The 21,239-nt window shown below is 53.0% G+C and overlaps 1 protein-coding gene across 9 annotated transcripts in view; it reads left to right on the top strand.

Annotated features, from left to right (window-relative positions):
• Window positions 1-21,239, top strand: part of LOC127028923 (centrosome-associated protein CEP250-like) — a 95,612-nt gene that overhangs the window by 64,249 nt on the left and 10,124 nt on the right. For 3 of the 9 annotated variants that reach the window (XM_050914586.1, XM_050914580.1, XM_050914578.1), the window contains exons 1-8: window positions 15,044-15,180; window positions 16,122-16,178; window positions 16,891-16,973; window positions 18,167-18,332; window positions 19,061-19,167; window positions 20,219-20,446; window positions 20,572-20,716; window positions 21,001-21,147. In XM_050914586.1, the coding sequence (XP_050770543.1) occupies window positions 15,082-15,180; window positions 16,122-16,178; window positions 16,891-16,973; window positions 18,167-18,332; window positions 19,061-19,167; window positions 20,219-20,446; window positions 20,572-20,716; window positions 21,001-21,147 (1,032 nt within the window). In that variant the 5' untranslated portion in view covers window positions 15,044-15,081. Of the gene's footprint in view, window positions 1-3,677; window positions 3,767-3,914; window positions 4,220-4,858; window positions 5,065-5,212; window positions 5,301-10,177; window positions 10,309-11,025; window positions 11,163-15,043; window positions 15,181-16,121; window positions 16,179-16,890; window positions 16,974-18,166; window positions 18,333-19,060; window positions 19,168-20,218; window positions 20,447-20,571; window positions 20,717-21,000; window positions 21,148-21,239 lie in introns of those variants that run through there. The other 6 variants (XM_050914582.1, XM_050914581.1, XM_050914584.1 and 3 more) reach the window with 6 other exon arrangements.

Raw genomic sequence — 21,239 nt, 5'->3', positions numbered from 1 at the left:
CGCAGCGGCTGGAACATCTGCAGCGAGCAGTTGCAAGGCTGGAAGTTGAGAAGACTGAGCTGAAGCAACTCAATGCTGAGCTCAGGAGGACTCTTGAGCAGGTAAACCAGGCTTTCACTGCCTCTGCAAAGCCTCACGGTCCTCTGGAACACAACCCCTTTCCACAGACAGCGCTCTGGAGTCCTCTGCTTGTTTCCTTCCCTCTCCCACCTCCCCCTGTGGACACACACGTCCGTATTTTCTCTCTCTCCTGGCACCCCACTGCCTTCACAAATGCACATTCACTCCGGTACCACCCTTCTTGCCCCAGTGGCCCCATACGCACACATCGGACACTCTTGTGTCAGGATCTGCTTCCTCTCGCTCTTTCTCTTCCGTAGTCTACTTGGAGTGCTTTTGGCCCCCAGCGTTCTCTGGTGCACTTAACGGTCTCTGAGCAGACACCTCCTTGCCGTGATGTCCAGAGGTCCTTTTGCTCCTTGTTTGGTGGCAGGTTTCTGTGACCCTTTCTCCTATCCAACGTGCAGGTGGAACGTGAACGGAGGAGACTGAAGAGATACTGTAGTGGTCGGTCGCTGCCAGATGCGTGCGGATTTTCTCTCTCCGACCAGCACAAGGTGCCTGCTTCTCGACAGGTGAGAACAGACTCTTACTCGGGGGGGAGGCTCTGGCCATACAGAGGAACAACGGCAAATCCCGGTGGCAGCAGCCCCCCGGTATAGACCTAACGGCAGTCGAATATAGACCATGGCCCTGGCCAGACTGGAGGCCAAAACCAAATCCTTGCGTTTTCTTCACAGGAGGAGTCTCACACGCGCTGCAGTCGTCGATTAGCTGAGTTGCAGAACCAGGTGAGGAGGAGGAAAGCTCTCATCACAAGCTGCTGGGGCTGTACTCATGGGCACAACTCTGCACGCTGCTACAGCCCGAGGCTTGTTTGGCTGTCAGGGAGCGAGTACACCAGGCGGTGGAAATACCCAGTCAGACCCATCTGTTGGCCGTGGCCAAACACCATCATTCACCTAGGTCTAGTCTCTGGCTTGCCTAAAGGTGGGAGAGGGATTGGAGGAAATGCAGAAAACTGGAACTCGCCGGAAAAGAGGGAGTATTCTAAGGCTGTTCCCCTTGAGTCTCACTCACCTGGTTGACTCCTCCTGTTTTCCCTTGGCTCAATTACCAGTGGAGCTTGCATCATATCACTGCGCGTTCCCCTGCCGGGGCTGGCTGCCTGAGTTTCAACATCTAGTCTGCTCTGGCAGATCAGGGTCGCCCTTTTTATCTGGTTTGGCTTTATGTTGACAGACCTTGGTGGTGTAATTCCAAGGCAGCAGGTTCCATAAGCCATAAAACTCCTTTAGGAACTGCTTCTGTTATTTGAGTTCGCTTGCCAAGAAAGAGTATTTTCATGTTCCTAGCCTGAGGTTGGGGATGGCATTCCCGTGGGGAGCACAGCCCTCGGCGAAGCACACGTCACTTGGAAAAGAGAGGAGAACCTCTGACCTGAGCTGTGCTCCCCAAAACAGCAAAGCCCTGAGCGCTGCTCCCAGTGCTGGCATCTCCTCCACCCCAAAGCAGGCAGAGGGCAACATGCCAGAGCTGCTGTGGCCGCACTGCACTGCAAACCTGGGAGGAGGTGAGAGCAGCTGGGTCTCTGCCCCCAAAAAGCCCAGCAGGCACAACCCCGTGTTGCCAGGAAAGAAGAGAGTTGGAGGAGTTTCAAGGCCTCCGCAGTCCTTTAAGGCTCGTTTCCCCCCTGGGCTTGGTTCATCCAATTCTGCTCTGCTCATTTGTGAAATGCTCTGAAGGGAGGAAGAATGAGCGTTTTCGCCCTTTTCGTGTGCTAGCTGTCAAGTTTTGCAACTAGATCATAACAGAACAGCTCTTCAGTACCTTGTGTAACCAGTGGTGCTCCTGCCGAGGACAAAGCGTGTGGAACCGAGGTGGCAGTAGCCCAGATCTCTCCTTTGAAAAAAACGAGCTGGGTTACTAAATCCTGTAGGAACCTCTGTCTTTCATATACTGGAATGTCTCGGTGGTGTACGTGTGAATGGTATGCCGGAAAGAGACTGAATTGTTGATAGTTCAGGTCAGTCAGGGTGACTCTGGGACCTGTTAGTGCCCATTCCCCAAGTGGGACAAAGCGTTTGTCAGGGCTGGAGTTAGAGGGTGCGTCTTCCCTGACAGCCGGAACCGTGGAGCTGCGGATGGTCCTAACAGCGTGGGCTTGTCTGAGCTCGGCCTTTTCGCCTCTTTCAGGTGTCCCTTCTGCAGACGCAGCTGGCGCAAGAACGCAAATGCAAGCAGGACTACATTGAGTGCTGTGCAAAGACCAGCCAGGAGCTGTCAGACCTTCACCGAGAGCTGTCTTGCTCCTTAGCAGCTGTGGTCAGGGAGCCCGAAGCTGCTGTTCTGGAGGCAGAGACTCGGAAGCTGGCTCAGCCTCTCTGAGCCTTCTTTTCCTGTAGAGGAGCAGCTGCAGCATCACGGGGTTCCTGTCTCGTGCCCTTCCCAGGAATGCATTACGTTTTGCTGTGGGAAACGGGCTGCGTTTGTTCTCTTTGCCTTTGCAAGCATCTCCTGTGACGGTGGTTTTTAAAGTTTTTTTGAATAAAAGGAATTGTGCAGGACCGCACTTTTTCAGTAGGAAAAAGCAAGGGTGGGTAAATAGGTGGCTTGGAAAAGAGGATGCTGTTCTTTTACTTGCGCAGTCAGCTATTGGGAGGTGTCGTAGGATTGAAGCTGCTGAGTTCGTGGCCGTTCCCTGTGAGGAGAGGGGGAAATGGAGGTGTTCTCAAAGCGAAGGGGGAAGAGTACACGCCAGGGATCGAAGGTGGGGCACGAGTGGGATTTTTCTTCCCTCATCCCTCCTTCCCTCCCTCCCTCCTTCCCTCAGCACAAAAAGCGGCGGTACTCTGCCGAGCCGCTTTGCTCTCAGCTCTGTCGCGCGACAGCCAGCCTGAGGGGCAGCCCGGCTGTTCTCCGAAGGGCGTTAGTAACCAACTGCAGGCCTGTCAAAGAGGGAGGCAGCGGATGGGCTGGGGAGGGCGCGAAAGCCAGTGAAAGCCGCTCCCTGCCAGCAGCTTGGCCTCGGGGTCGAGCCCTCTCCAGCTAACCGATCTCGGCCCAGTCCGCGTCTCTCGGGCGTCCTTCCGAGGCCCGGGGGCCGTTGGCAGGGCGGGCCAGAGGAGGGCGAGGCGGCAGCGAGGAGCTTCCCGGCCCGGAGGCGACCGGGAGCGCCAGCCCCTCCCCGCCAGCCCCTCGGCCGGCTTCGGGCCGCGCTGCCGGGCGGGCCCGGGGGCGGTGCCGGCCGGCCCCGGCAGGCGGGTTTGGTTCCGGGCCGCGCGGCGCCATGGCCTCGCTGTGGCGGCTGAAGCGGTTCGATGCCTTCCCAAGCCCCTGGAAGACTTTCGGGTCAAGACGTGCGGGGGCGCGCTGGGTGGCGGGCGGGGTGAGGGCGGCCGGGGGCCGGCGGGCGGGCCCGGGCCTCGCCGTGGGGCGGCGGCCGGCCGGGGGGCCTTGCGGGCCGGCGCTGGGCGGCGGGAGGCGGCGGCGTGCGGGCTGAGGGGGAGGCGGAGGCTGAGGCGCGAGACTGGCGGGGTGAGGGAGGGCTGACGGCGGGGAGGCGGGCGGCGAGGCGGAGGCGGGCGTGCGGCCGCGATCGGCGGGGCTGAGGGCGGCTCTCGTCTCCCCGGCAGTGACGGCTGTCAGCGGGCTCATCGTGGTGCTGCTTTTCTTCTCGGAGCTGCAGTACTACCTCCCCAAGGAGGTGAGGAGCGGCGGCGGGGGGGCGCGGCCGCGCCGTGCTGCTCCTGCCGCGTGCCCCGGGGGAGGCGGCCTGCGGGCGGGGCGGCCTGCCGTGGCTGCGCACCCCCGCCGAGCCGCCGCTCCTCCGCCGCCCCCTCCGGCTGCCCCGCAGCAGCTTCACCCGCCGCAGATGGGTTTGGGGTTTTTTCTTTCCCCCAGCCGGTGGCCTTGACGACGGGAGCGGGCTGCCCTCCCCCGAGAGCCGCCCTGCGCCGAGGTGCTTCGATAGCAGGCCGAGACCACAGACCTTGGCAGTCTCCTTTGTGAAGAGGGATCGCAAGGAACTGTGCTGATGCTGCAGGGGGAAGTGGATTACATTTCAGCGTAACAGCTTCTGTGGCAGCTGGAAACAGTCCTCCTTGTACACCGAACCAAACCCCGCATTTAGGGTGCTGCAGTGTGCATCTTGTTCCCTGTACGTCACTTGGCCCCAGCCATACGCGCTCTTCCAGTCTGGCACGTTCTTATCCCCCTGGCTGAAAGAGTCTGTATTTTCCCTGGCTGACTGGTGACTCGACCCTTAAGCCTAAACTTGCACCTTACTACGTTTACTTTGTGTGTGTGTGCATACCTGATAAACATATTTTTAGTTGATGTATCAGTTAGAAGTTGTAGTAAGCGGTCCTTGGCTCCATAAACATCTCCTCTACAGTATTTGCATGTTAGGACTCATCCTTGTACTTCAATACAAACCAGAAACGATTCTGGCAAAGTGCTGCAGTCTAACAGTAATACTGTCCTGACTTTTCCAAACATGAGCTCCTTATTACCTTTACTGGGAGACAGTGTAGTTCTGTGGATCAGCATAAACGAAATTTGTTGAGTTGTCATCACTCGGATTTAACTTTTCTGTTGTTGAAGTTGAAAGGCTAAACTAAGCCAAGAGCTGAACAATCAGTAGGTTTCTCCTGTGAGGGTTTCTCCAGTTGTCATGGGAATGTGGTGATAGCGTTCTTACTGCTGTGTCACTGAGCAGCCTTTCTGTATTCGCAGGTTGTGACATTACAAATTTAGTGTCTGGGACGAACAACTATTTACCATTTTTGTGTAACAGGTCCAGTATCCGTCACAGTGTACTGACTGGGTCTGCTTCAGACAACATTCTAACAAAGCCTTTGTGCAAGTAACGTCTGATGGACGCTCCAGGAAGGCTTACAGATAGCCGGTTCTTTCTCTGGAGGCTGTTCTTGAGATGACGAATGCTACTCTGTTAATTGGTGTTATTTCACACCTCAGCAGGCTCTATGCATACCATTTCAGGTGGGCTTTGGGTGCAGGATGCACAAGTTCCAACACAAAATCGTTGCATTCGTGTGTAGAACACATTGTGCATTGTGTGTAGAGCAAAACGCGTACAAGATAGCGTTTCTAGACATGTCTCATCACTTTGAATCCTCTTTTCTCTTAGAGCTGGGGAAAGAAGAAGTGTTTGATCCAAACTCTTTGGATGCTGATGGCTGCGAGAGCTGTTGTGGGGCGGAGTCAGAGGACGTTCGGTAACCTTTACACCTTTTTGTATCTTCTTAGCACTTGAATTCATACTGTTCTGTTGCATGCACTTTTTTTTTCCAAATGTCTGTGAAGGTCTGTGCAATGAAATGCTGGGCACGTGTTCAGAGAATGATGAGAACTGTTGTGGGTTTGGTATGCCTTTGGAAGCTGCAGAAAACAGAAACCTGTTTTTTGTGGTGACCAAGGTGTTATCCAGAGGAGAAAAGTAATGAAGAAGTTTGCCATTAACGTCCCTCCAGTTGACAGTCTGGCCTAAAAACAGAGGAGAGGAGGAATAGAAACAGGCAGATGCTTTGTTCACACGGGGAAGTTCCAAACTGCTCAGAGCGTGGGGACAATGATGTGGTTTTTGTAGCAAATTTCTTTGCCCAGGAGTGATCTGACTGTCTAAACGGACGGGCAGAGCCTCTTCAGACTCAGGAACTGCATGCAAACAGCTTGCATCCTCATGCCAAAATCTCAAAAAGCACCTCAAGAAGCTCGAGCTCCTTCAGGAGCATTAGGCCACCTTTCAAGGTCCAGTCCCTGATGTTTGCTTTGTTGCTTTGTTGAAGAAGCAAAGAATCCGCCAAGGATTCAAGTCCTGAGCTGGAGCCTCTCTTTCTAGCGATAGAGATGGTAAGATGGTGCTCGTGCTTTTGCAGGTGTTGTAATAGTTGTGGCGATGCCAGAGAAGCATACAGGCGGCGAGGCTGGGCCTTCAAGAACCCAGATAGCATAGAGCAGCGCAAGAGGGAAGGGTTTAGCCAGAAAATGCAAGAGCAGAAGAAGGAGGGCTGCCAAGTGTATGGTTTCCTGAGGTCAGCAAGGTGAGAGACGGGTTTTGCTGTGAACCTGCTGCGTGATGGTGGTGCCTGTGAAAAGGCAGAGTCGGGGCGTTCCTCTCCTTTGCCAGCTGTAGGTGTTCCCAGGAGCGTAATATAATAAATAACCCCGGGGCCCAGCAAGGTGCTTGTGCCCGTAAAGGGGTTCAGTAGGAGAGTCAGGAAGAGCGGTGGGAAGGGGCTAATTCTCCGTTTCGTTGTGTGGGCTGGTCGGAAGCATGCCGGCTGGAGAAGCTTAGCTTTTCGTACCGTCTAGCTGGCGAGTCTTCTTGCCGAGGTTTCTGGAGGAGGAGAGGCAGCTTCTTTGAGGGGAGGTTGTCCCGCCTGGCCTTCTAGTCTTAAAACAGAGAGCACCAGCGGATGCTGGAGATAAGAGCAACCACCAACTTGCCAGCAGAGGTGCTGGAGAGAGTGAGATGTTCTCTTCTGTAGAAAAACAGTGGAAGCAAGGCTATTGGAGTTGGCTGTCAAAGCTGAAAACGCTCAGAGAGGTGGTTTTTGCAACTGGTGTGTGAAAACTGTAGTCCGAGATGTACCAGGTAACTAGCCTGTCATTTGGCGGGTTACCAAACCCGGAACACTTGGACATGCAGGTTACGTCCCCAAGTACCTTCTAGAAGTCAGGCCCAGGCTAATTTTTTTTTTTTTAATGCAAACTCTGGATTTTTTTACGTCTTGGTGTACTTTTCCTGGAGACCACCTTCTTTGTTTCTGGAAAGGAAAGCTTTTACTCACGAAGCCAGACGTTGTGATTTGAGCATCATTGTGGGTACCGAACCGTTCGGGGACCCTCTCTCACAAAGTGTGATGAGCAGGAAAGATTCGAAGGGGCATGCTGGAGGTAGCGAGGGTCCCAGGGTGGGTGTCACGGAGGAGTTTCTGGGGGCCGTTGTTACGCACTTGGAATATTGCACATCTCCATTCTCATCAGGTCTGCAGGTAACACAAGCAACAGGCTTGCACAGCGTGAATGTGCTAATGTAGCACGTGAGCTTGGGACATTCCGATCTTCCAGGGGAGAGTGTGTATGATGCTAGTAAGTGTCAGGGAGGACTGGCACCTAATATCCATATCCCTTTCAAATTCCAGGATGAAGTTTTAACAACCTTTTTCTTTTTGGGTTTTTGCCTTGTTTTGTTTTGTTGGTTTAGTGCTTTATTTTTGCACGCACCTTATTTTCATGGGTCTGTACATAGGATCACTGTTGTTTCTTGTATCAAGGGGTTTTTTTACCCTGCTCACTTTCCGTCTCAGTTACTTTCTCCATTCCTTTTCTGTGATACTGTTTTGTATTTCCTGCAGCAACAGTCAGTTCCCTCACAGTAGGGTTAATTCCTCTTTCTTCCCATTTATATGTCCACTAAAATAATTTGCATAAACAGTTATTATCAACATCAGTATGTAATTATGGCTTTCAACATGACTGCCTGTGAGGCACAGGGGAAATTCATCCCCCTGTTGGGACAATATCTGCTGATATTGTCACCTATGAAAATGAGTTGCTTGGTGTCTATCTTCTTTAAACAAACATTTACAAATCCAAGCACTAGTACAACTGCTTTATTTATATAGGTTCAGACCTTTTAATGAAAGATTACTGTCTCCTGCAGGTAGCTGGAAATTTCCACTTTGCCCCAGGAAAAGTTTCCAACAGTCTCGTGTACATGGTATTTTCTTTTGCTGTTTATTGTGGCCTTGAGCTTCCAAGTGTACCTGACCATTTTCTTTTAGTATCTTTGCATTGTTATCCATAATAGTGACAGGAGTGCTTCAGTGGGGAGGACATTGTTGAAGTTTTGTTATAGAGGTTTAGAACCATCATGAACCAATAGCAAAATGGTTTCTGTTGGTGCTGCCACATGGGTGTGGAAGAACTTGGAGGAGAAGGAGAGCCTGCCCAGAAACAGTCTCACTTGTTCTACAAAACTTTGCTGCTCTGCTGTAAAACAGCCTCCAGTGAGGTGTTCAGCCCAGGAGCTGAATATCAGTATCTCTGGAAGGGATAGCTTGGAGAATGCCTCAGGAGAATTTCAAAGCAATTAGAACTTTTAGAGTAACATGTAAGTTGTAAGGGACTTCCTCAAGTATCTATATAAATGCACAGTGGCCAGAGCAATAGTGGTAGTTTATGCCTCGTATCTTTAACAGGAACTTGATTAAAAAGATTTGTTGTTTAATGGAATGTTTGCAGTTCCCTTGATCAAGTTTTTGAAGCGTGAAGTTTGTAGTAAAGGTTTCCGAAAGAGCTTTAGTTTCAGCCTGATTTTTTTCCCCCCTTCCCATCACTCATTCCAGTTTAACCTGTACCACTGAGGCAAAGGTCAGGGGAGAATGTGAATGTGCTTTGTGAGAGTAGCTAGTGTATTTGGAGAAAAACTAGCAAGCTTTTGAGCACAGTTTCTAAAGATTAAATGAAGAAACACTTTTGTGCAAAAACCTTGCCTGTTTTTCCCCACAATATTAGTTGTTCCAATGAAATATTTTGCTTCTTCCCGCAGAACTTGCTTTGTGTGCTTACACTAGCATGACAACAGCAACCTTACTACAGCTAGGATTTACAATTTCACAGCATGTATCTAAGTTAACGAGACGCATCTCTGCATTGCATCTGTTCTCTGTAACAGGCATGAATGCAAGCTGGCTGTCCTGAGAGCCAGTACTTTGTGTACGGAGAGGAGGGGGTGAGGTCAGGATAGGTCTCTCTGCCCCAGAATTCCTGCAAATCTGAACTGAGAAATGAAGGGCTTACACTGGGGAAAACACAGGCGAAAACCAGAAAGGACTATGTAGTTACTGCAGACCTTTTGGAGGCAGAGTTAGGAATATCGGTGTTTTGAGGACAGTGAAAAGGAGCAGGAGGAGGGATGATGGGCAGAGGAGCTTTCCGCTTTCTGGGATTCTGTCACGTTAAATAATGAGGAATAAAGGCTCCTAATTCTTTTCTCTATATGCAACTGTTGTCAGCTCGTGGGATCTCCCGAGTCCGTTACCGTCTGTTGAGATCCCTCAGTGGCTCTCTTTCAGGTACTTTTCCCATCTCACCGTGAACTCAGGTGAACGTTTTGCATTTACAACACCCTTTTGCAAGGCGTTCAGCAGGTCTGCTCTGCTGTAAGAACGAACACCTCCCCTCGTGTGCTTGCTCCCACTGGCTGTATCTGATGGCCCGTGTTCCTCTGCTGGGCAAGAGTGAACGGTCGCTGCCCGCTCTCTCCCTGCCTCTCAGGATGTCGTAGACCTTTCCTGTGCCAGCCTGCAGGCCGTGTCTTTCCCCCGCTGACGAGTCCCGGCTTACTCCGATGGTCCTTTGTGGGAGCCTTTCAAGCCCTGAGCTTCCTTGCTGCATTTCTCTGAACCTCTTTCAGTTCAGCTCTGTCTGGAGGCACCAGGCTGCACCCAGGATTAAGGTCCTGGCTAAGCGTGATGTAGGCAGTGGCGTAATGATTTTCTTCCTTCTGTTCTCTCTTGCTTTCCTAGTTATTCGTAACACGTGATTTCCCTTTTCCCCCAAAACTTAGCCCGTGAGCTTGGCATTCTAAATGGCCTGAGGGTTTTTGATAAAAAATCAAGCCCCTAACATCTCAAACTTTCTCGGAAAAATGCTGTATTGGGTTTGCGTGGCAAGGTTTTGGTAGCGGGGGGGGGCTATAGGGGTGGCTTCTGTGAGAAGCTGCTAGAAGCTTCCTCTATGTCTGATAAAGTTAATGCTAGAGGGTTCCAGGACGGACCCGCCGCTGGCCAAGGCCGAGCCAATCAGTAACAGTGGTAGCGCCTCTGTGATAACATATTTAAGAAACGCAAAAAAAAGTTACAGGGGAGTTGCAGTTGCAGCGAGAGAGAGCGGAGTGAGAAGATGTGAGAGAAACAGCTCCGCAGACACCAAGGTCAGTGGAGAAGGAGGGGGAGGAGGTGCTCCAGGCGCCAGAGCAGAGAGAGAGATTCCCCTGCAGCCTGTGGTGAAGACCATGGTGAGGCAGGCTGTCCCCCTGCAGCCCATGGAGGTCCACGGGGGAGCAGATATCCACCTGCAGCCGTGGAGGACCCCACGCCGGAGCAGGTGGATGCCTGAAGGACGCTGTGACCCCGTGGGAAGCCCGCGCTGGAGCAGGCTCCTGGCAGGACCTACGGACCTGTGGCCCCGTGGAGAGAGGAGCCCACGCTGAAGCAGGTTTGCTGGCAGGACTTGTGACCCGCGGGGGACCCATGCTGGAGCAGTCTGCTCCTGAAGGACTGCACCCTGTGGATGGGACCCATGCTGGAGCAGTTCGTGAAGAACTGTAGCCCGTGGGAAGGACTCACGTTGGAGAAGTTCGTGAAGGACTGTCTCCCGTGGAAGGGACCCCACGCTGGAGCAGGGGAAGAGTGTGAGGAGTCCTCCCCCTGAGGAGGAAGGAGCGGCAGAAACAACGTGTGATGAACTGACCCAAACCCCCCTTCCCCGTCCCCCTGCGCCGCTCGGGGGGGGGGGAGGTAGTAGAGAAAATAAGGAGTAAAGTTAAGCCCAGGAAGAAGGGAGGGGTGGGGGGAAGGTGTTTTAAGATTTGGTTTTATTTCTCATTATCCTGCTCTAATTTGACTAGCAATAAATTAAACTAATTTTTCCCTAAGTCGAGTCTGTTTTGCCCGTGAAGGTAATTGCTGAGTGATCTCCCTGTCCTTATCTCGACCCACGAGCCTTTCATTTTATTTTCTCCCCCTGTCCAGTTGTGGAGGGGAGTGATAGAGCGGCTTTGGTGGGCACCTGGCATCCGGCCAGGGTCAACCCACTACAAATGCATTACCCAAACCGTACATGACCCCAGACTTATTTCTTCAGTATCCGTATACCACGGTAATCTTTGTGCCCCGAGGACCTCTGATGTTTGCTGTGTTTGTTTCCTGCCAGGTGGTAAGGACTGACCAGTTTTCAGTCACACGACATGAGAAGAGAGCCGACGGGCTACTGGGAGACCAGGGTCTGCCTGGTGTCTTTGTGCTATGGGAACTTTCGCCCGCGATGGTGAAGCTGGCAGAGAAACACAGGTAAGAGACGCTTCAGTCCATTTTGTTCACCCTCCGTTGATTTTGCCATTTTGCGTAGCTTAGAATTCCATCCTCGCTTAGGCACAGCAGGGCGAATGCCTGAAAGCCATCCAAGCCCCTTCCCAGTGGGTGGAGAGGAAGAGGCGCTCCCAGATGCCCTTCCTCTCCGTGTGACCGTCTGAAAGGGACTGGGGTTTTTCTGATACTGCCTGAAGCGTTTGAATCCAGTATCAAGATGGAGAAGGAAATTGGTGCAGCAAGCAGAAGTCTGATACAATGGGTCTCGGTTCAGACTGATTTCCTCAAAGTCTTTTTTAATGGGAAGGCTAGATTTATAGAGCATACCCATCTTGCCAGCACCTACAGCAGCACCCACGCTGATCCAGCCTGGTTACTTACTCGGCATTTGCTAGAGCTTGTCTGCGTGTTGTAGCTGGCGTGGAACGTCTTTCTTCTTTCCGGGTCCTGGCCCTTTTGGCTGCCAGGGCGCGCTGTTGACTCCTGTTCGAGTGGTCGTCAACCCAGACCCGCAGATCTCTTCCAGCTTTTTAGCAAAAGCTGTGCTAAAATCCCAAACCCCCGCATCTGCTGGCTTCCCTTGCTCAGCTAGATGGGTGACCTTCTCCTAAAAGGAAATTACCTGAGTTAAGCAGGACTTGCCCCTCGTGACCCCGTGCTGGCTGTGACCGATGACTGCATTGTGTCCTGGTTTCGTCTGCGACAGAGTTAACTTTCTTTTTAGTAGCTGGTACAGTGCTGTGTTTTGGATTTAGTGTGAGAATGATGTTGATAACACGCTGATGTTTTAGTTGTTGCTAAGTAGCGCTTATCTTAAGCCAAGGACTTTTCAGTTCCCCATGCTCTGCCAGCAAGCCGGTGTGCAAGGAGCTGGGAGGGAGCATGGCCGGGGCAGCTGACCCCAACTAGCCAAAGGGTATTCCATACCATGGAACGTCATGCCCAGTATATAAACTGGGGGGAGTTGGCCGGGAGGCGCGGATCGCGGCTGGGGAACTAACTGGGCATCGGTCAGCGGGTGGTGAGCAATTGCACTGTGCATCACTGGTTTTTGCCTCCCCCCCCCGTTCCTTTTTTTTATTGCATTCCTTTTCATTACTATTAGTATTATATTTCATTATTACTATTGTTAGTATTATATTTTACTTTAGTTATTAAACTGTTATCTCAACCCACGAGTTTTACTTTTTTTTCCTTTGCTTTTCTCCTCCTTACCCCACTGGGAGGGGGAGGGGAAACGGCTGCGTGGTGCTGAGTTGCTGGCTGGGGTTAAACCATGACACATTGTCTCTCAAGGGTTTTTCAGTAACTCCCAGGATAACCTTCTCCATAATTTTACCAGGCACCGAAGATGTCAAGAAGATGTTGGAAGAGTGACGGCGGATTGGAAGAGGGCCTGGGAGGAGCTGGAGTTGAAGGAGGGTGAATGGCGCAATGAACATGAAGCAATTCCTAAAGGAGTTTTGTGCCTTATGGAACCTGCTGCGTACATTGGAATTCCACCACCAAGGTCTGTCAGCATAAAGCCAATCCAGATAAAAAGCGGGACCCTAATCTGCTGAGCATCTAGAGCAGGCTAGATGTTGAAACTCAGGCAGCCAGCTCCGGCAGGGGAATGCGCAGTGCTGAATCGGAAGCCAGCGGTGCCCACGGAAAGCCGGGCGTCAAGGGGACTTCACGGCAAACAATATGCGTAGGCGAGGGAACACCACCAGTGGAGAGAGGGACAGAGCTGACCTTCTCTCTGAAATAATGAGGGCACCTTTGTGAAACGGGGCTTGGAAGCCTGAAAAACCCTCCCACGCTCTGGCAGGTAACCCAGAGGTAGGAGTGGGAGAAGTGGCCGTCTGCTGCTGAGAGAAGTGGAAGAATCTGAGAGAAGTGGAAGATCCCAGGAAGTGGGCGATCCAGGTCCAGTTCCGCTCTTTCCCAGACCCAGAGGAGTGCCCCAGCCAGCCAGCTGAGGACTAGTCTTTGGGCAGAGCACCTTCCTTTTCCTGCTGAACTGCTGAAGTAGGTCCACGGCACAGGCAGACACGGCAGTCACGAGGGGAAGGGGTTCAATCAGTTAGCTGTAGCAACAGAACTTCCGACGCTGAGGCTTCCTGCTGGAAACACCCTTAAGACACAGCTCGATGGCTTCAGCAGTATTCTCGGCTCCCTTGCCAGAGCGGAGCCTCATGGGCTTGACTCACCTGAATCTTCCAGGCATTTTGCCCTGACCACCTGCGAAGATTCCCGTCCTCAGGGAGACCAGGGCGTACCAGACCCATGAAAGCAGATGGAAGAGAAGTCTGGCCGCTGCTGCTACTGCCACTGCCGCTGTCAAAGGATGCAGCAGGGTTCAGCAGCTGGAATGTACATTCTCACACGGATAAAACCAATGCCCATACAGCGCTTAGGTCTCTGACTCGGTCCGATACTGGGATCGTGATTAGCGCGGAACAGCAATACCAGACTAACGACTGCCTGAAGGCTCTAAGCTCTGGCACTGCCTCGGATCCCTGGAGGCGAGGCAAGAGGAGGAACGGTACCTCCGCTCACCGAAGCAATGGGTTTGCTAGGTGTTTGACTCTGCCAAGGGGTGGAGTGTGACTGTTCCCTCAGCTCCTGCTCGGATTTTGGCTAACCCAGCTCATGCTCAGGCCTGCTGTGTGCTGGGAGCAGCACCATTAGGTTAAAGGGAGAGCACCAGGTAGGCAGCCCAGGTGGCCAGAAAGAGCTGAAGGGCCACGATGCAGCCGTTATCCCCTGCAGCTGGCTGTCTCCTGCAGCCATCATCTTTGTCTGGCAGGATTGTCTGAATCTGCTGACTTTTGGAAATGGTAGAGACCAGACTTCCAAGCTGGAAGGTATCAAACATCAGCTTACCCCAAAAGCCTTTGAAGCGGGTCCAACAGCAGCCGGACTGCCGAGGCTTTTCTGCTTGCCAGTGTGATACAGGGGACGCCTGCGCCATGACAGAGGAGGAAGCATGAGCAGTCTCACCCTTGGCTATTTTTTTTGCTCCTAAGTGCACAAATTCAGTGTTACAGGTTGTGAGTTATGAAAGCTCGTGACTGGAGTGGTGAGTGAGTGAATTTGTGTACTAGACGAGTCTGGGCAGAGGGGCCTGAGCCCTGTTTGTCGGATTTCTTCATGAGCTCTTCCTGAAATAAAGCTTACTTCACGGAGGACGTTGTCCTGTGAATTTGAAGTTTTCTCTCCCCTACGGGTTTTTCTGTCACTGCTTGCAGCCTGTCCCGCTCGTGCTGCAACGCAGGGGGAAAAAGATGCGGTCATTCCAGCTATACACGCTTGGTTTTCGTACTAGGTCGGACCTCCTGCTGCAGTGGCAGTCAAGGGCTGAAGCTGGAGCTTTGAGGAGGAAGCTCCAGCTGTTGAGGTGGCTTCCCTGTGCGATGGAGCTTGTCTGGTGTCACTGCGGGCGCAGCCTTCTTGCCCCGGTGTCCCCGTGCCCCCCCCCCGACCCTCCGGTGTCAGGGACTGCTTCCTCCCGCTCGTGCTCTCCCAGACTCCCCAGGGCGGGCTTTTTGCCCCCAACGTTCTCCGGGGCCCTTAACGGTCTCTGAGCAGAACTCGCTGGAGCAAAGCGCTGCCGGGGCGGCCTCTCCCCCGCGGCAGCACCGCAGCCCGGCGCGGCACCGTCAGCGAGGAGCGAGGAGCGAGAAGCGAGGAGCGAGAAGGGAAGCGCTGCCCCGGAGCGGCCCCGAGCGAGCCCGGCTCTCCCGCCCCGCGGCCCGGCTCCCGGTCGCGGCCGGCGGGCAGGGTGAGCCGCTCCGCCCGCCCCGGCAGGCGCCTGAGCGCGGTCCGCCGGGGCAGGCCGCGGAGCAGCCCCCGCCGCGGGGCCTGTCAGGCGGCGGAGCCCCGCGGGCGGCGGGCCCGGCTGGAGAGCGGGGGCATGGCGGCGCGGAGCCAGGCCTCCCTGCGGCGCCGGCTGCAGAGCTCGCAGGAGGCGCAGCACCGGCAAGCGGTGCTGGTGCGGAAGCTGCAGGCGAAGGTGAGGAGCGGGGGCGCCTGCCCGGGGGGAGCTGCCCGGGGCCGGGCCGCGGTGGCGGGGCCGGGGTGCCCGGGCCGCCCGGGCTGCGCTGAGAGGGGACTGGGCGGCGGAGAGCTCGGGGGCGAAGGCGCGGCCCCAACGGGGCCTTCCCCGGCGCTGCCGCGGGCGGGACGGCGCCGAGCCCGGAGCTCGGGGGAGGCCCCGGGGGAGGCCCCGGGAGCCGCCCCGCTCCGCCCGGCCCGGCCCGGCCCGGCCCGGCCCGCCCAGGCGCGCTGGGCGCCTCGCCCTGCCGCTGTCAGCCTCCCGAGCCTCTCGTTCGGTCTTTGCCGCCCTTGACTGAACTTTGCCGCCTGGCTTGCGAACGCCTTGGTTTGGCCGCGTTAGCAGGGGCTGTCCCAGAGGCAGGAGTCGAGCCGGCGGGGGTGGTTTTGGGCGGCCCCGGGCAGAGGCAGGCAGCTCGGCCTGGTTGGCCCGGGGCGCAGGAGCGGTGGCAGCGAGGAGGGTGCCAGAGCTGGGCGGAGGGTCGGGGCAGGCCGTGCCCTGCCCGGCCCAGTGCCCGGCGGTGGTCAGGGCGCTGCCGTAAGGTCATCCTGCTTTTCTTGCCCGTGCTGGTCTTTTAGCCCGTTGGAAGTACTGATTTGGGGTCCATGGTGGCCATAGCCCAGGCATGGCTAAGTCTGCCTCATCGTTCTGCTTGCCATCGCTGTCTTAGGATGAGCAGATAGTACTATGTGTGAAAGAAACCCTGTCTCAATTTCTTTAATGTTAGAGAAAGCGAAGCTTCCCTATGTCGTGACGACTTCTTGTTGACTCTGTCGGCAGCACTGTGAAATACACTTCACCGTGCTTGGGCTGTAAAGACTTAGAGGAAAGCTAAGGCAGGAGGAGCCGAGTCTGTTCCAAGCTGCATTTGCTCAGCTTCATTCTCTGTGTCCGTCTAGGTCCTGCAGTACCGGACTTGGTGTCGAGAGTTGGAGCAGCAGCTGGAAGCAGGAGGGGTGAGTGCGCAGGTTGCTAACTAAAGACAGCGTACGTAGCGTTCGTTAACGCAGACAAAAAGCAGCTCCCCACAGCAATGACAGAGGGAAACGAGATTTGGCTGCCTGAGGGTTTAAAGAAGCGCTGTAAGTTTGCCTGTCAGTGTTGTGTCCGGTTGCCATTCCTGGCGCAGCCAGCGGTCCCAGAAATGCCCGTCCAGAAAACCCTATGAAGAAGGATTTTAATGTTGTGAAAGAGTGCTTTATTGCTGGAGTAGCATTTGTGCTAGGTGTCAGGAGAGGGCTCTGCTGCCTGTTACATGCTATGGCTGTCTCCGAAAAAGAATCGGTTGAAACATAGCGTTTTGGAAGGCAAGAATGCTGGCGTTCAACATACGGAGCTGGCTCTGTGCTTTTCTTTCTGCTTTGCGGCTAAAGTAGATGTAGGAAGCGAAGGGTAGGAGAGTATTCCCAGGCTTCAAGTCTAAGGGAGCGCTCACGGTCATGAGCTGAGGATAGCTAGCTGTGAGAGTGCAACAGGGGGAGACTGAGGAGAGCTACTCACACTGAGTAACGCCCTTCCCCTCCCTTCCTCTCCGTAGTCACGACAGCGTTATGCCTGGAAGAAGGCACGAGCTCCTGAGATACCAAACAAATGGAGGGGAAAGCGATGGATGCTCACAGGAGTGAAGGGAACACAAGAATTTGACTAAACATTTCCTTTCTTCTTCAGGGATCCCTTCCAGGCAGGCGGGAAGCCACAGAAGACCACAGCCTGAAGAAAGCACTGCTTCAGTTGGAAGAGGAGCAGCAAAGGTAAAAGGAAGAAGTGTTGCCTCATTCTTGGTGTCCTGGATGCTCGTGGAAGTGAGGGCCAACCTGTCAGTGCCACCTAGTCTCCCCAAGGGCAGCAGTTGGGCAAGCTGTTTTGAAAGGAGAAAGGTCCCCAATCCGTTCTGTGGTGCAGTAACAGTGTTGTGTGCTGCACGGCTCTGTTTGGAGCGGGGGGTTGTTCCAGGTGACCTCCAAAGGTCCCTTTCCAGCCTAAATTGTTCTGTGATTCAGGAGGTGAGCTACTCAGCAGAGCCCCGTCTTAGGTTGAGAATCAAGCCCTGACATCCGGCGTTTTCCTCTTTGGTTTTACCTGAAGAGCACGTCCTGTGCTTGTACCAGAGTCTTCCAGCAGAGCACTTAGCACCGCAGGCATCTTCTGCCACGTTTCTTTCTCTGCTTTTCTTTTTTCCTCTGCCCGAGAGATCCATTGTGTGTGGTGTAAAAGGCACCTGTGTGCTGTGTTACGTATGTTGCAAGCTAAGGCGGGAGAAGCGCAGCTCCTGTTTTGATCCAGCAACTGAGTTTTGTGCTCGTTCACAGGGCAGCGGTTCTTGAAATTTGGTTTGTGCAATGTTTCCTGGGTGGGATATTAGTCTGTGGCCCCAGAGTCATTAGTGCTTTTAGATTCACTTTTGGGTTGAAAGTTTCATATAAAGCTGTTTCCCCTATGTATATGGTGCTGTCTTTGTGGTGTGCAGTTTACTGGATCAACAAGGTGGGGTCTTTGCTACAGGTCTTACACAGTGTATAGGACAAGGAAAGGGAGAGGCTTAACAAGAAGGTGAGGGCAGCGGTGGGTACAGCATTGCAAGGGAAAAGGACATGGCAACTGAGAGAGGAGAGTGGAGGAAGAGAGGTGGTCAGGCCAACGACAGAGAAAGATGATGCATCCAGCGATCAGACAGCGTGAAGGGGAGGCAAGACGTTAACTGTGGGCATCGTCAAAGTTGAAGAGGAAGGGGGCACCGAAATTGTGGACGGGAATGGAAGGCTGAAAGCAGGAGGAAGCAAATGAGTTTGCCATCACAGAGAGATCTTAGTTAATCCTAGAAAGCATTTTTACCACCTCTCAGTTTGACAAGAAGGTCGGTGTTGAGGGAGCTGGAAAATCCTGGGGATGCTGCTTGTGGGTAGCAGTTGTTCAGTGACCTCATTGCTGTTTGTCCCTTTCCAAGGTGCGAGAATCTGGCAGAAGTGAACACTCTCCTGCGGGAGCAGCTCGGTAAAGCGAATGAGGTTAATTCAGCCCTCAAAGAAGATGTTGGAAAACTGACGGCAGATTGGATGAGGGCCCGGGAGGAGCTGGAATTGACGGAGAGTGAATGGCGCGGTGAACGTGAGGTAAGGGTAGGCTACGGGAAGGTCAGACGTGATGCCAGAGTGGAATGAGAATGCATTTTATTTCTGGCATAGGGAGCTTGCTGTGTGCAAGTTGTGGCTGTGTTGAGGATGTATTGGTGTTGAGGAGCAGAAGACAGGGGTGTGAGATGGAGGAGTGTCAGCAGACTGTGGTGGGTGCTGGAAGGTGCCCACCTGCTGTGACCATGCCGCTCGGTCTTAAAGGCAAATGCTGGCTGTTGCTGGGCACTGTGGGGCAGTCACACAGGACCGCCCGTCTTCTTCCTCGTTCCTAAATCTCTGTCTCCAGCAGCGGAGACCGGAGGGGGGTGTGTGTTTTCAGATTCAGAGCAGCCGACAGAAGAACAGGACAGGCCTCCCTTCCCAATAGCCTGTTGTAAGCAAATCTGACACTGCTCTCGGAGGGGCTCGTTTTTGCCTTCCTCCCCCAAGGCTGTTAGACACCTCTGCAAGGCGAGGTGATGACTCGCGATCAGTTTGCTTTGCTGACAGCCGCTCGTGCAGGAGAAGTGTGGCCGTTCCCTTCCTTGCAGTCAGGTGGCAGGGCTGCTGAGGCTGCTTCTGTGGTGCCTCTTCAGTCCTCGATGCCCCTGTTGGAATTGTTGTGAAAGGAGACCTGGTGATGGTGGTTGTACTCTCTGCTGTCTGAAAGACTTGTAGAGTGACAGCGAAGGCTGAACTGGCATTTCTTTTTGTCTTTGCGTGTTTAGCTTTATGACAGCTGCTTAAGGGGTGAACAGAGCCGTCTGCTCAGCCTGTGGCGTCAGGTGGTAACCTTCCGCCGTCATTTCCTGGAAATGAAGACCGCCACTGACCGGTGAGTAGAAGTTAAGGCTCGATCTCTGGCAGAAGAAATGTAGCTTCCCTTCACAGCTGCTTTTTGAGCCTTGACGTTACTTCAGTGGCGGCTAAAGACAGCACTTCTCCTTTGGTAGTGTGAAGCAATGCCATTCAGCGTGCTCTAGGCTATCTTCAGCATCATTTTGTTTGATGCTGGTTTTCAGATAAAACTGAGGGGCTCGGGCTATAAGCAGTGCAGAGGCCCTGAACAGATGGACTTGACGACGTTGATGTTTGGGCACATTAACACAGACACGGGCACACGTGGACACGTTGGAAGAGACTCGCCAAAGCTACGTGTGCAGCATGTAGACCGTTCCCTTTTACAGGGTGATTAAAATCTGCCTTAAATCTCACTGGCTTTCTTTTCCCACTGCTCCTGATGGACAGATCCTTCATGAATATATATTTTTTTTTCCTTCTCATTTCCAGCTTACATTTATTCTGGTCAGTTCGCATCCGCTTATTCCTGTACCAGCATTGTTGAGAGAAAGAATAGCTTCTCTGCCCTGTTATTGCATTTATCCAATTTATTTCGCTTAGTGTGATACCTCCTTTTTATGATTGTTTTCTTGTTCTTGGGCTCTCTGCTCTGAGGTTCCTTTCTCACAGTTGCCTTCTACACAAACAAAATCAGTGTAGCCATAATAGTACATTCTTCTGGTGTCAGCATGCAATTTCAAACTCTGGGTTACCGTCAGCCATTGACCTTATTTGATTCTAAGCTTTCCTTAACGTGTAGAGTATGCCTGACCTACTAGTTAGATCTTGTGTTATTTGTGCTTTGTTACAACATTCTAGGCTTATTCTTACACCACCTTCCCGAAATGTTTATTATGTAGATATTGTCATGAGCTTCTTAGAAGTCCAAGTGTTGATAATAACAGGTCAGTTAAGGCGGATCCCCTAGGTGTAAAAGCTGGGGACCTTGGTAAAATTCCTTACATCTATTAATGATAATAGAGTATGTTAATAAGATAGAGCAGGAGCAACAATTAATAAGACTATATTTCTTGATTCTTCTTCAGAGATTTGTCAGAGCTGAAGGCAGAGCAACTGAGGCTTTCTGGATCCATACTTGTAAGCTGCTCCCACCTGAACTCTGGCGTACGGCTCTGGGAGTCCGTCAGTCTGGGTAGACCTGTCCTGAAGGATGAGGCACAGCAGGAAGCGGAAGAGGAAATGAGCCAGAAGACTTGGGAAGCGATGCACTTACAAGTCAAGGGGGACCTGGAGAAGAAGGAGCTTCAGGAGAGGTAAATGTGTTTTAAACTTTGCTGTTGCCAACATTATCTTTTGCGATGAGAAAAAATCTCTTCTCTCTTTTGGAAATGAGAATGTTTTTACATTAAAAACCTGTTGGTCTTTCCCCTTCTCCTAGGCTGAAGGACTTAGCTGCACTTGAAGAAAAACATGCGTTATTACAGAGTGAGTTGGTAGACGCAAGAGAGACACTGGAGGAATCGCACCTTCAGAGGGATCTGCTGAAGCAAGAGAAACATCAGCTTACCATGGCACTGGAAAAGGTATGGTCACCTTATTCCGAGGCAGCACTTGTGGGAGAGGGAGTTGTGATAGCAAGACCAGCACCGATGCTGTCTCTGGCAGTAGAAGACAGGGACAATGTTGTTCTCCTTCTTGGAAAACGGTGATGAGACCACACAGGCTCTTTGGTGTAGTTAGTGCCCGCGTGCTTATTGGGAACACGGAACTGGGAGTGTGTCAGAGACACAAAAGGGGATCTGGAGTGGCTGCTTCAAGTCAGGGATTTTCCTGTCTTTGTTCTCATGTTGTTCTTTTGTCTCTCCAGGCAGAGCAGGCAGTAGCAGAGTTGACAGGGGCTCAGAATAAGCTGAGTGCTGAAGCAGCTGATCTACGTGTTGCAACAGCGAAGATGAGCAGTATGAATGAAGCCCTTGCACTGGATAAAGTGCAACTGAGCAAACTTGTGCTGCAGGTGAGCAGAGCTGCCAAAGATCTTGCCAAGGGTTCGTCTCCAGCTGCTGCTGCTGCTTCTTTTCAGACTCCTTGCCTTCGGACAGTAGGACT

The sequence above is a fragment of the Gymnogyps californianus genome, unplaced genomic scaffold (assembly GCF_018139145.2).
Source record: "Gymnogyps californianus isolate 813 unplaced genomic scaffold, ASM1813914v2 HiC_scaffold_49, whole genome shotgun sequence".
NCBI classification, from domain to species: Eukaryota; Metazoa; Chordata; class Aves; order Accipitriformes; family Cathartidae; genus Gymnogyps; species Gymnogyps californianus.
The sequence above is the reverse complement of the archived record's forward strand: the minus strand, read 5'-3'. Positions and strand labels throughout refer to the sequence as shown.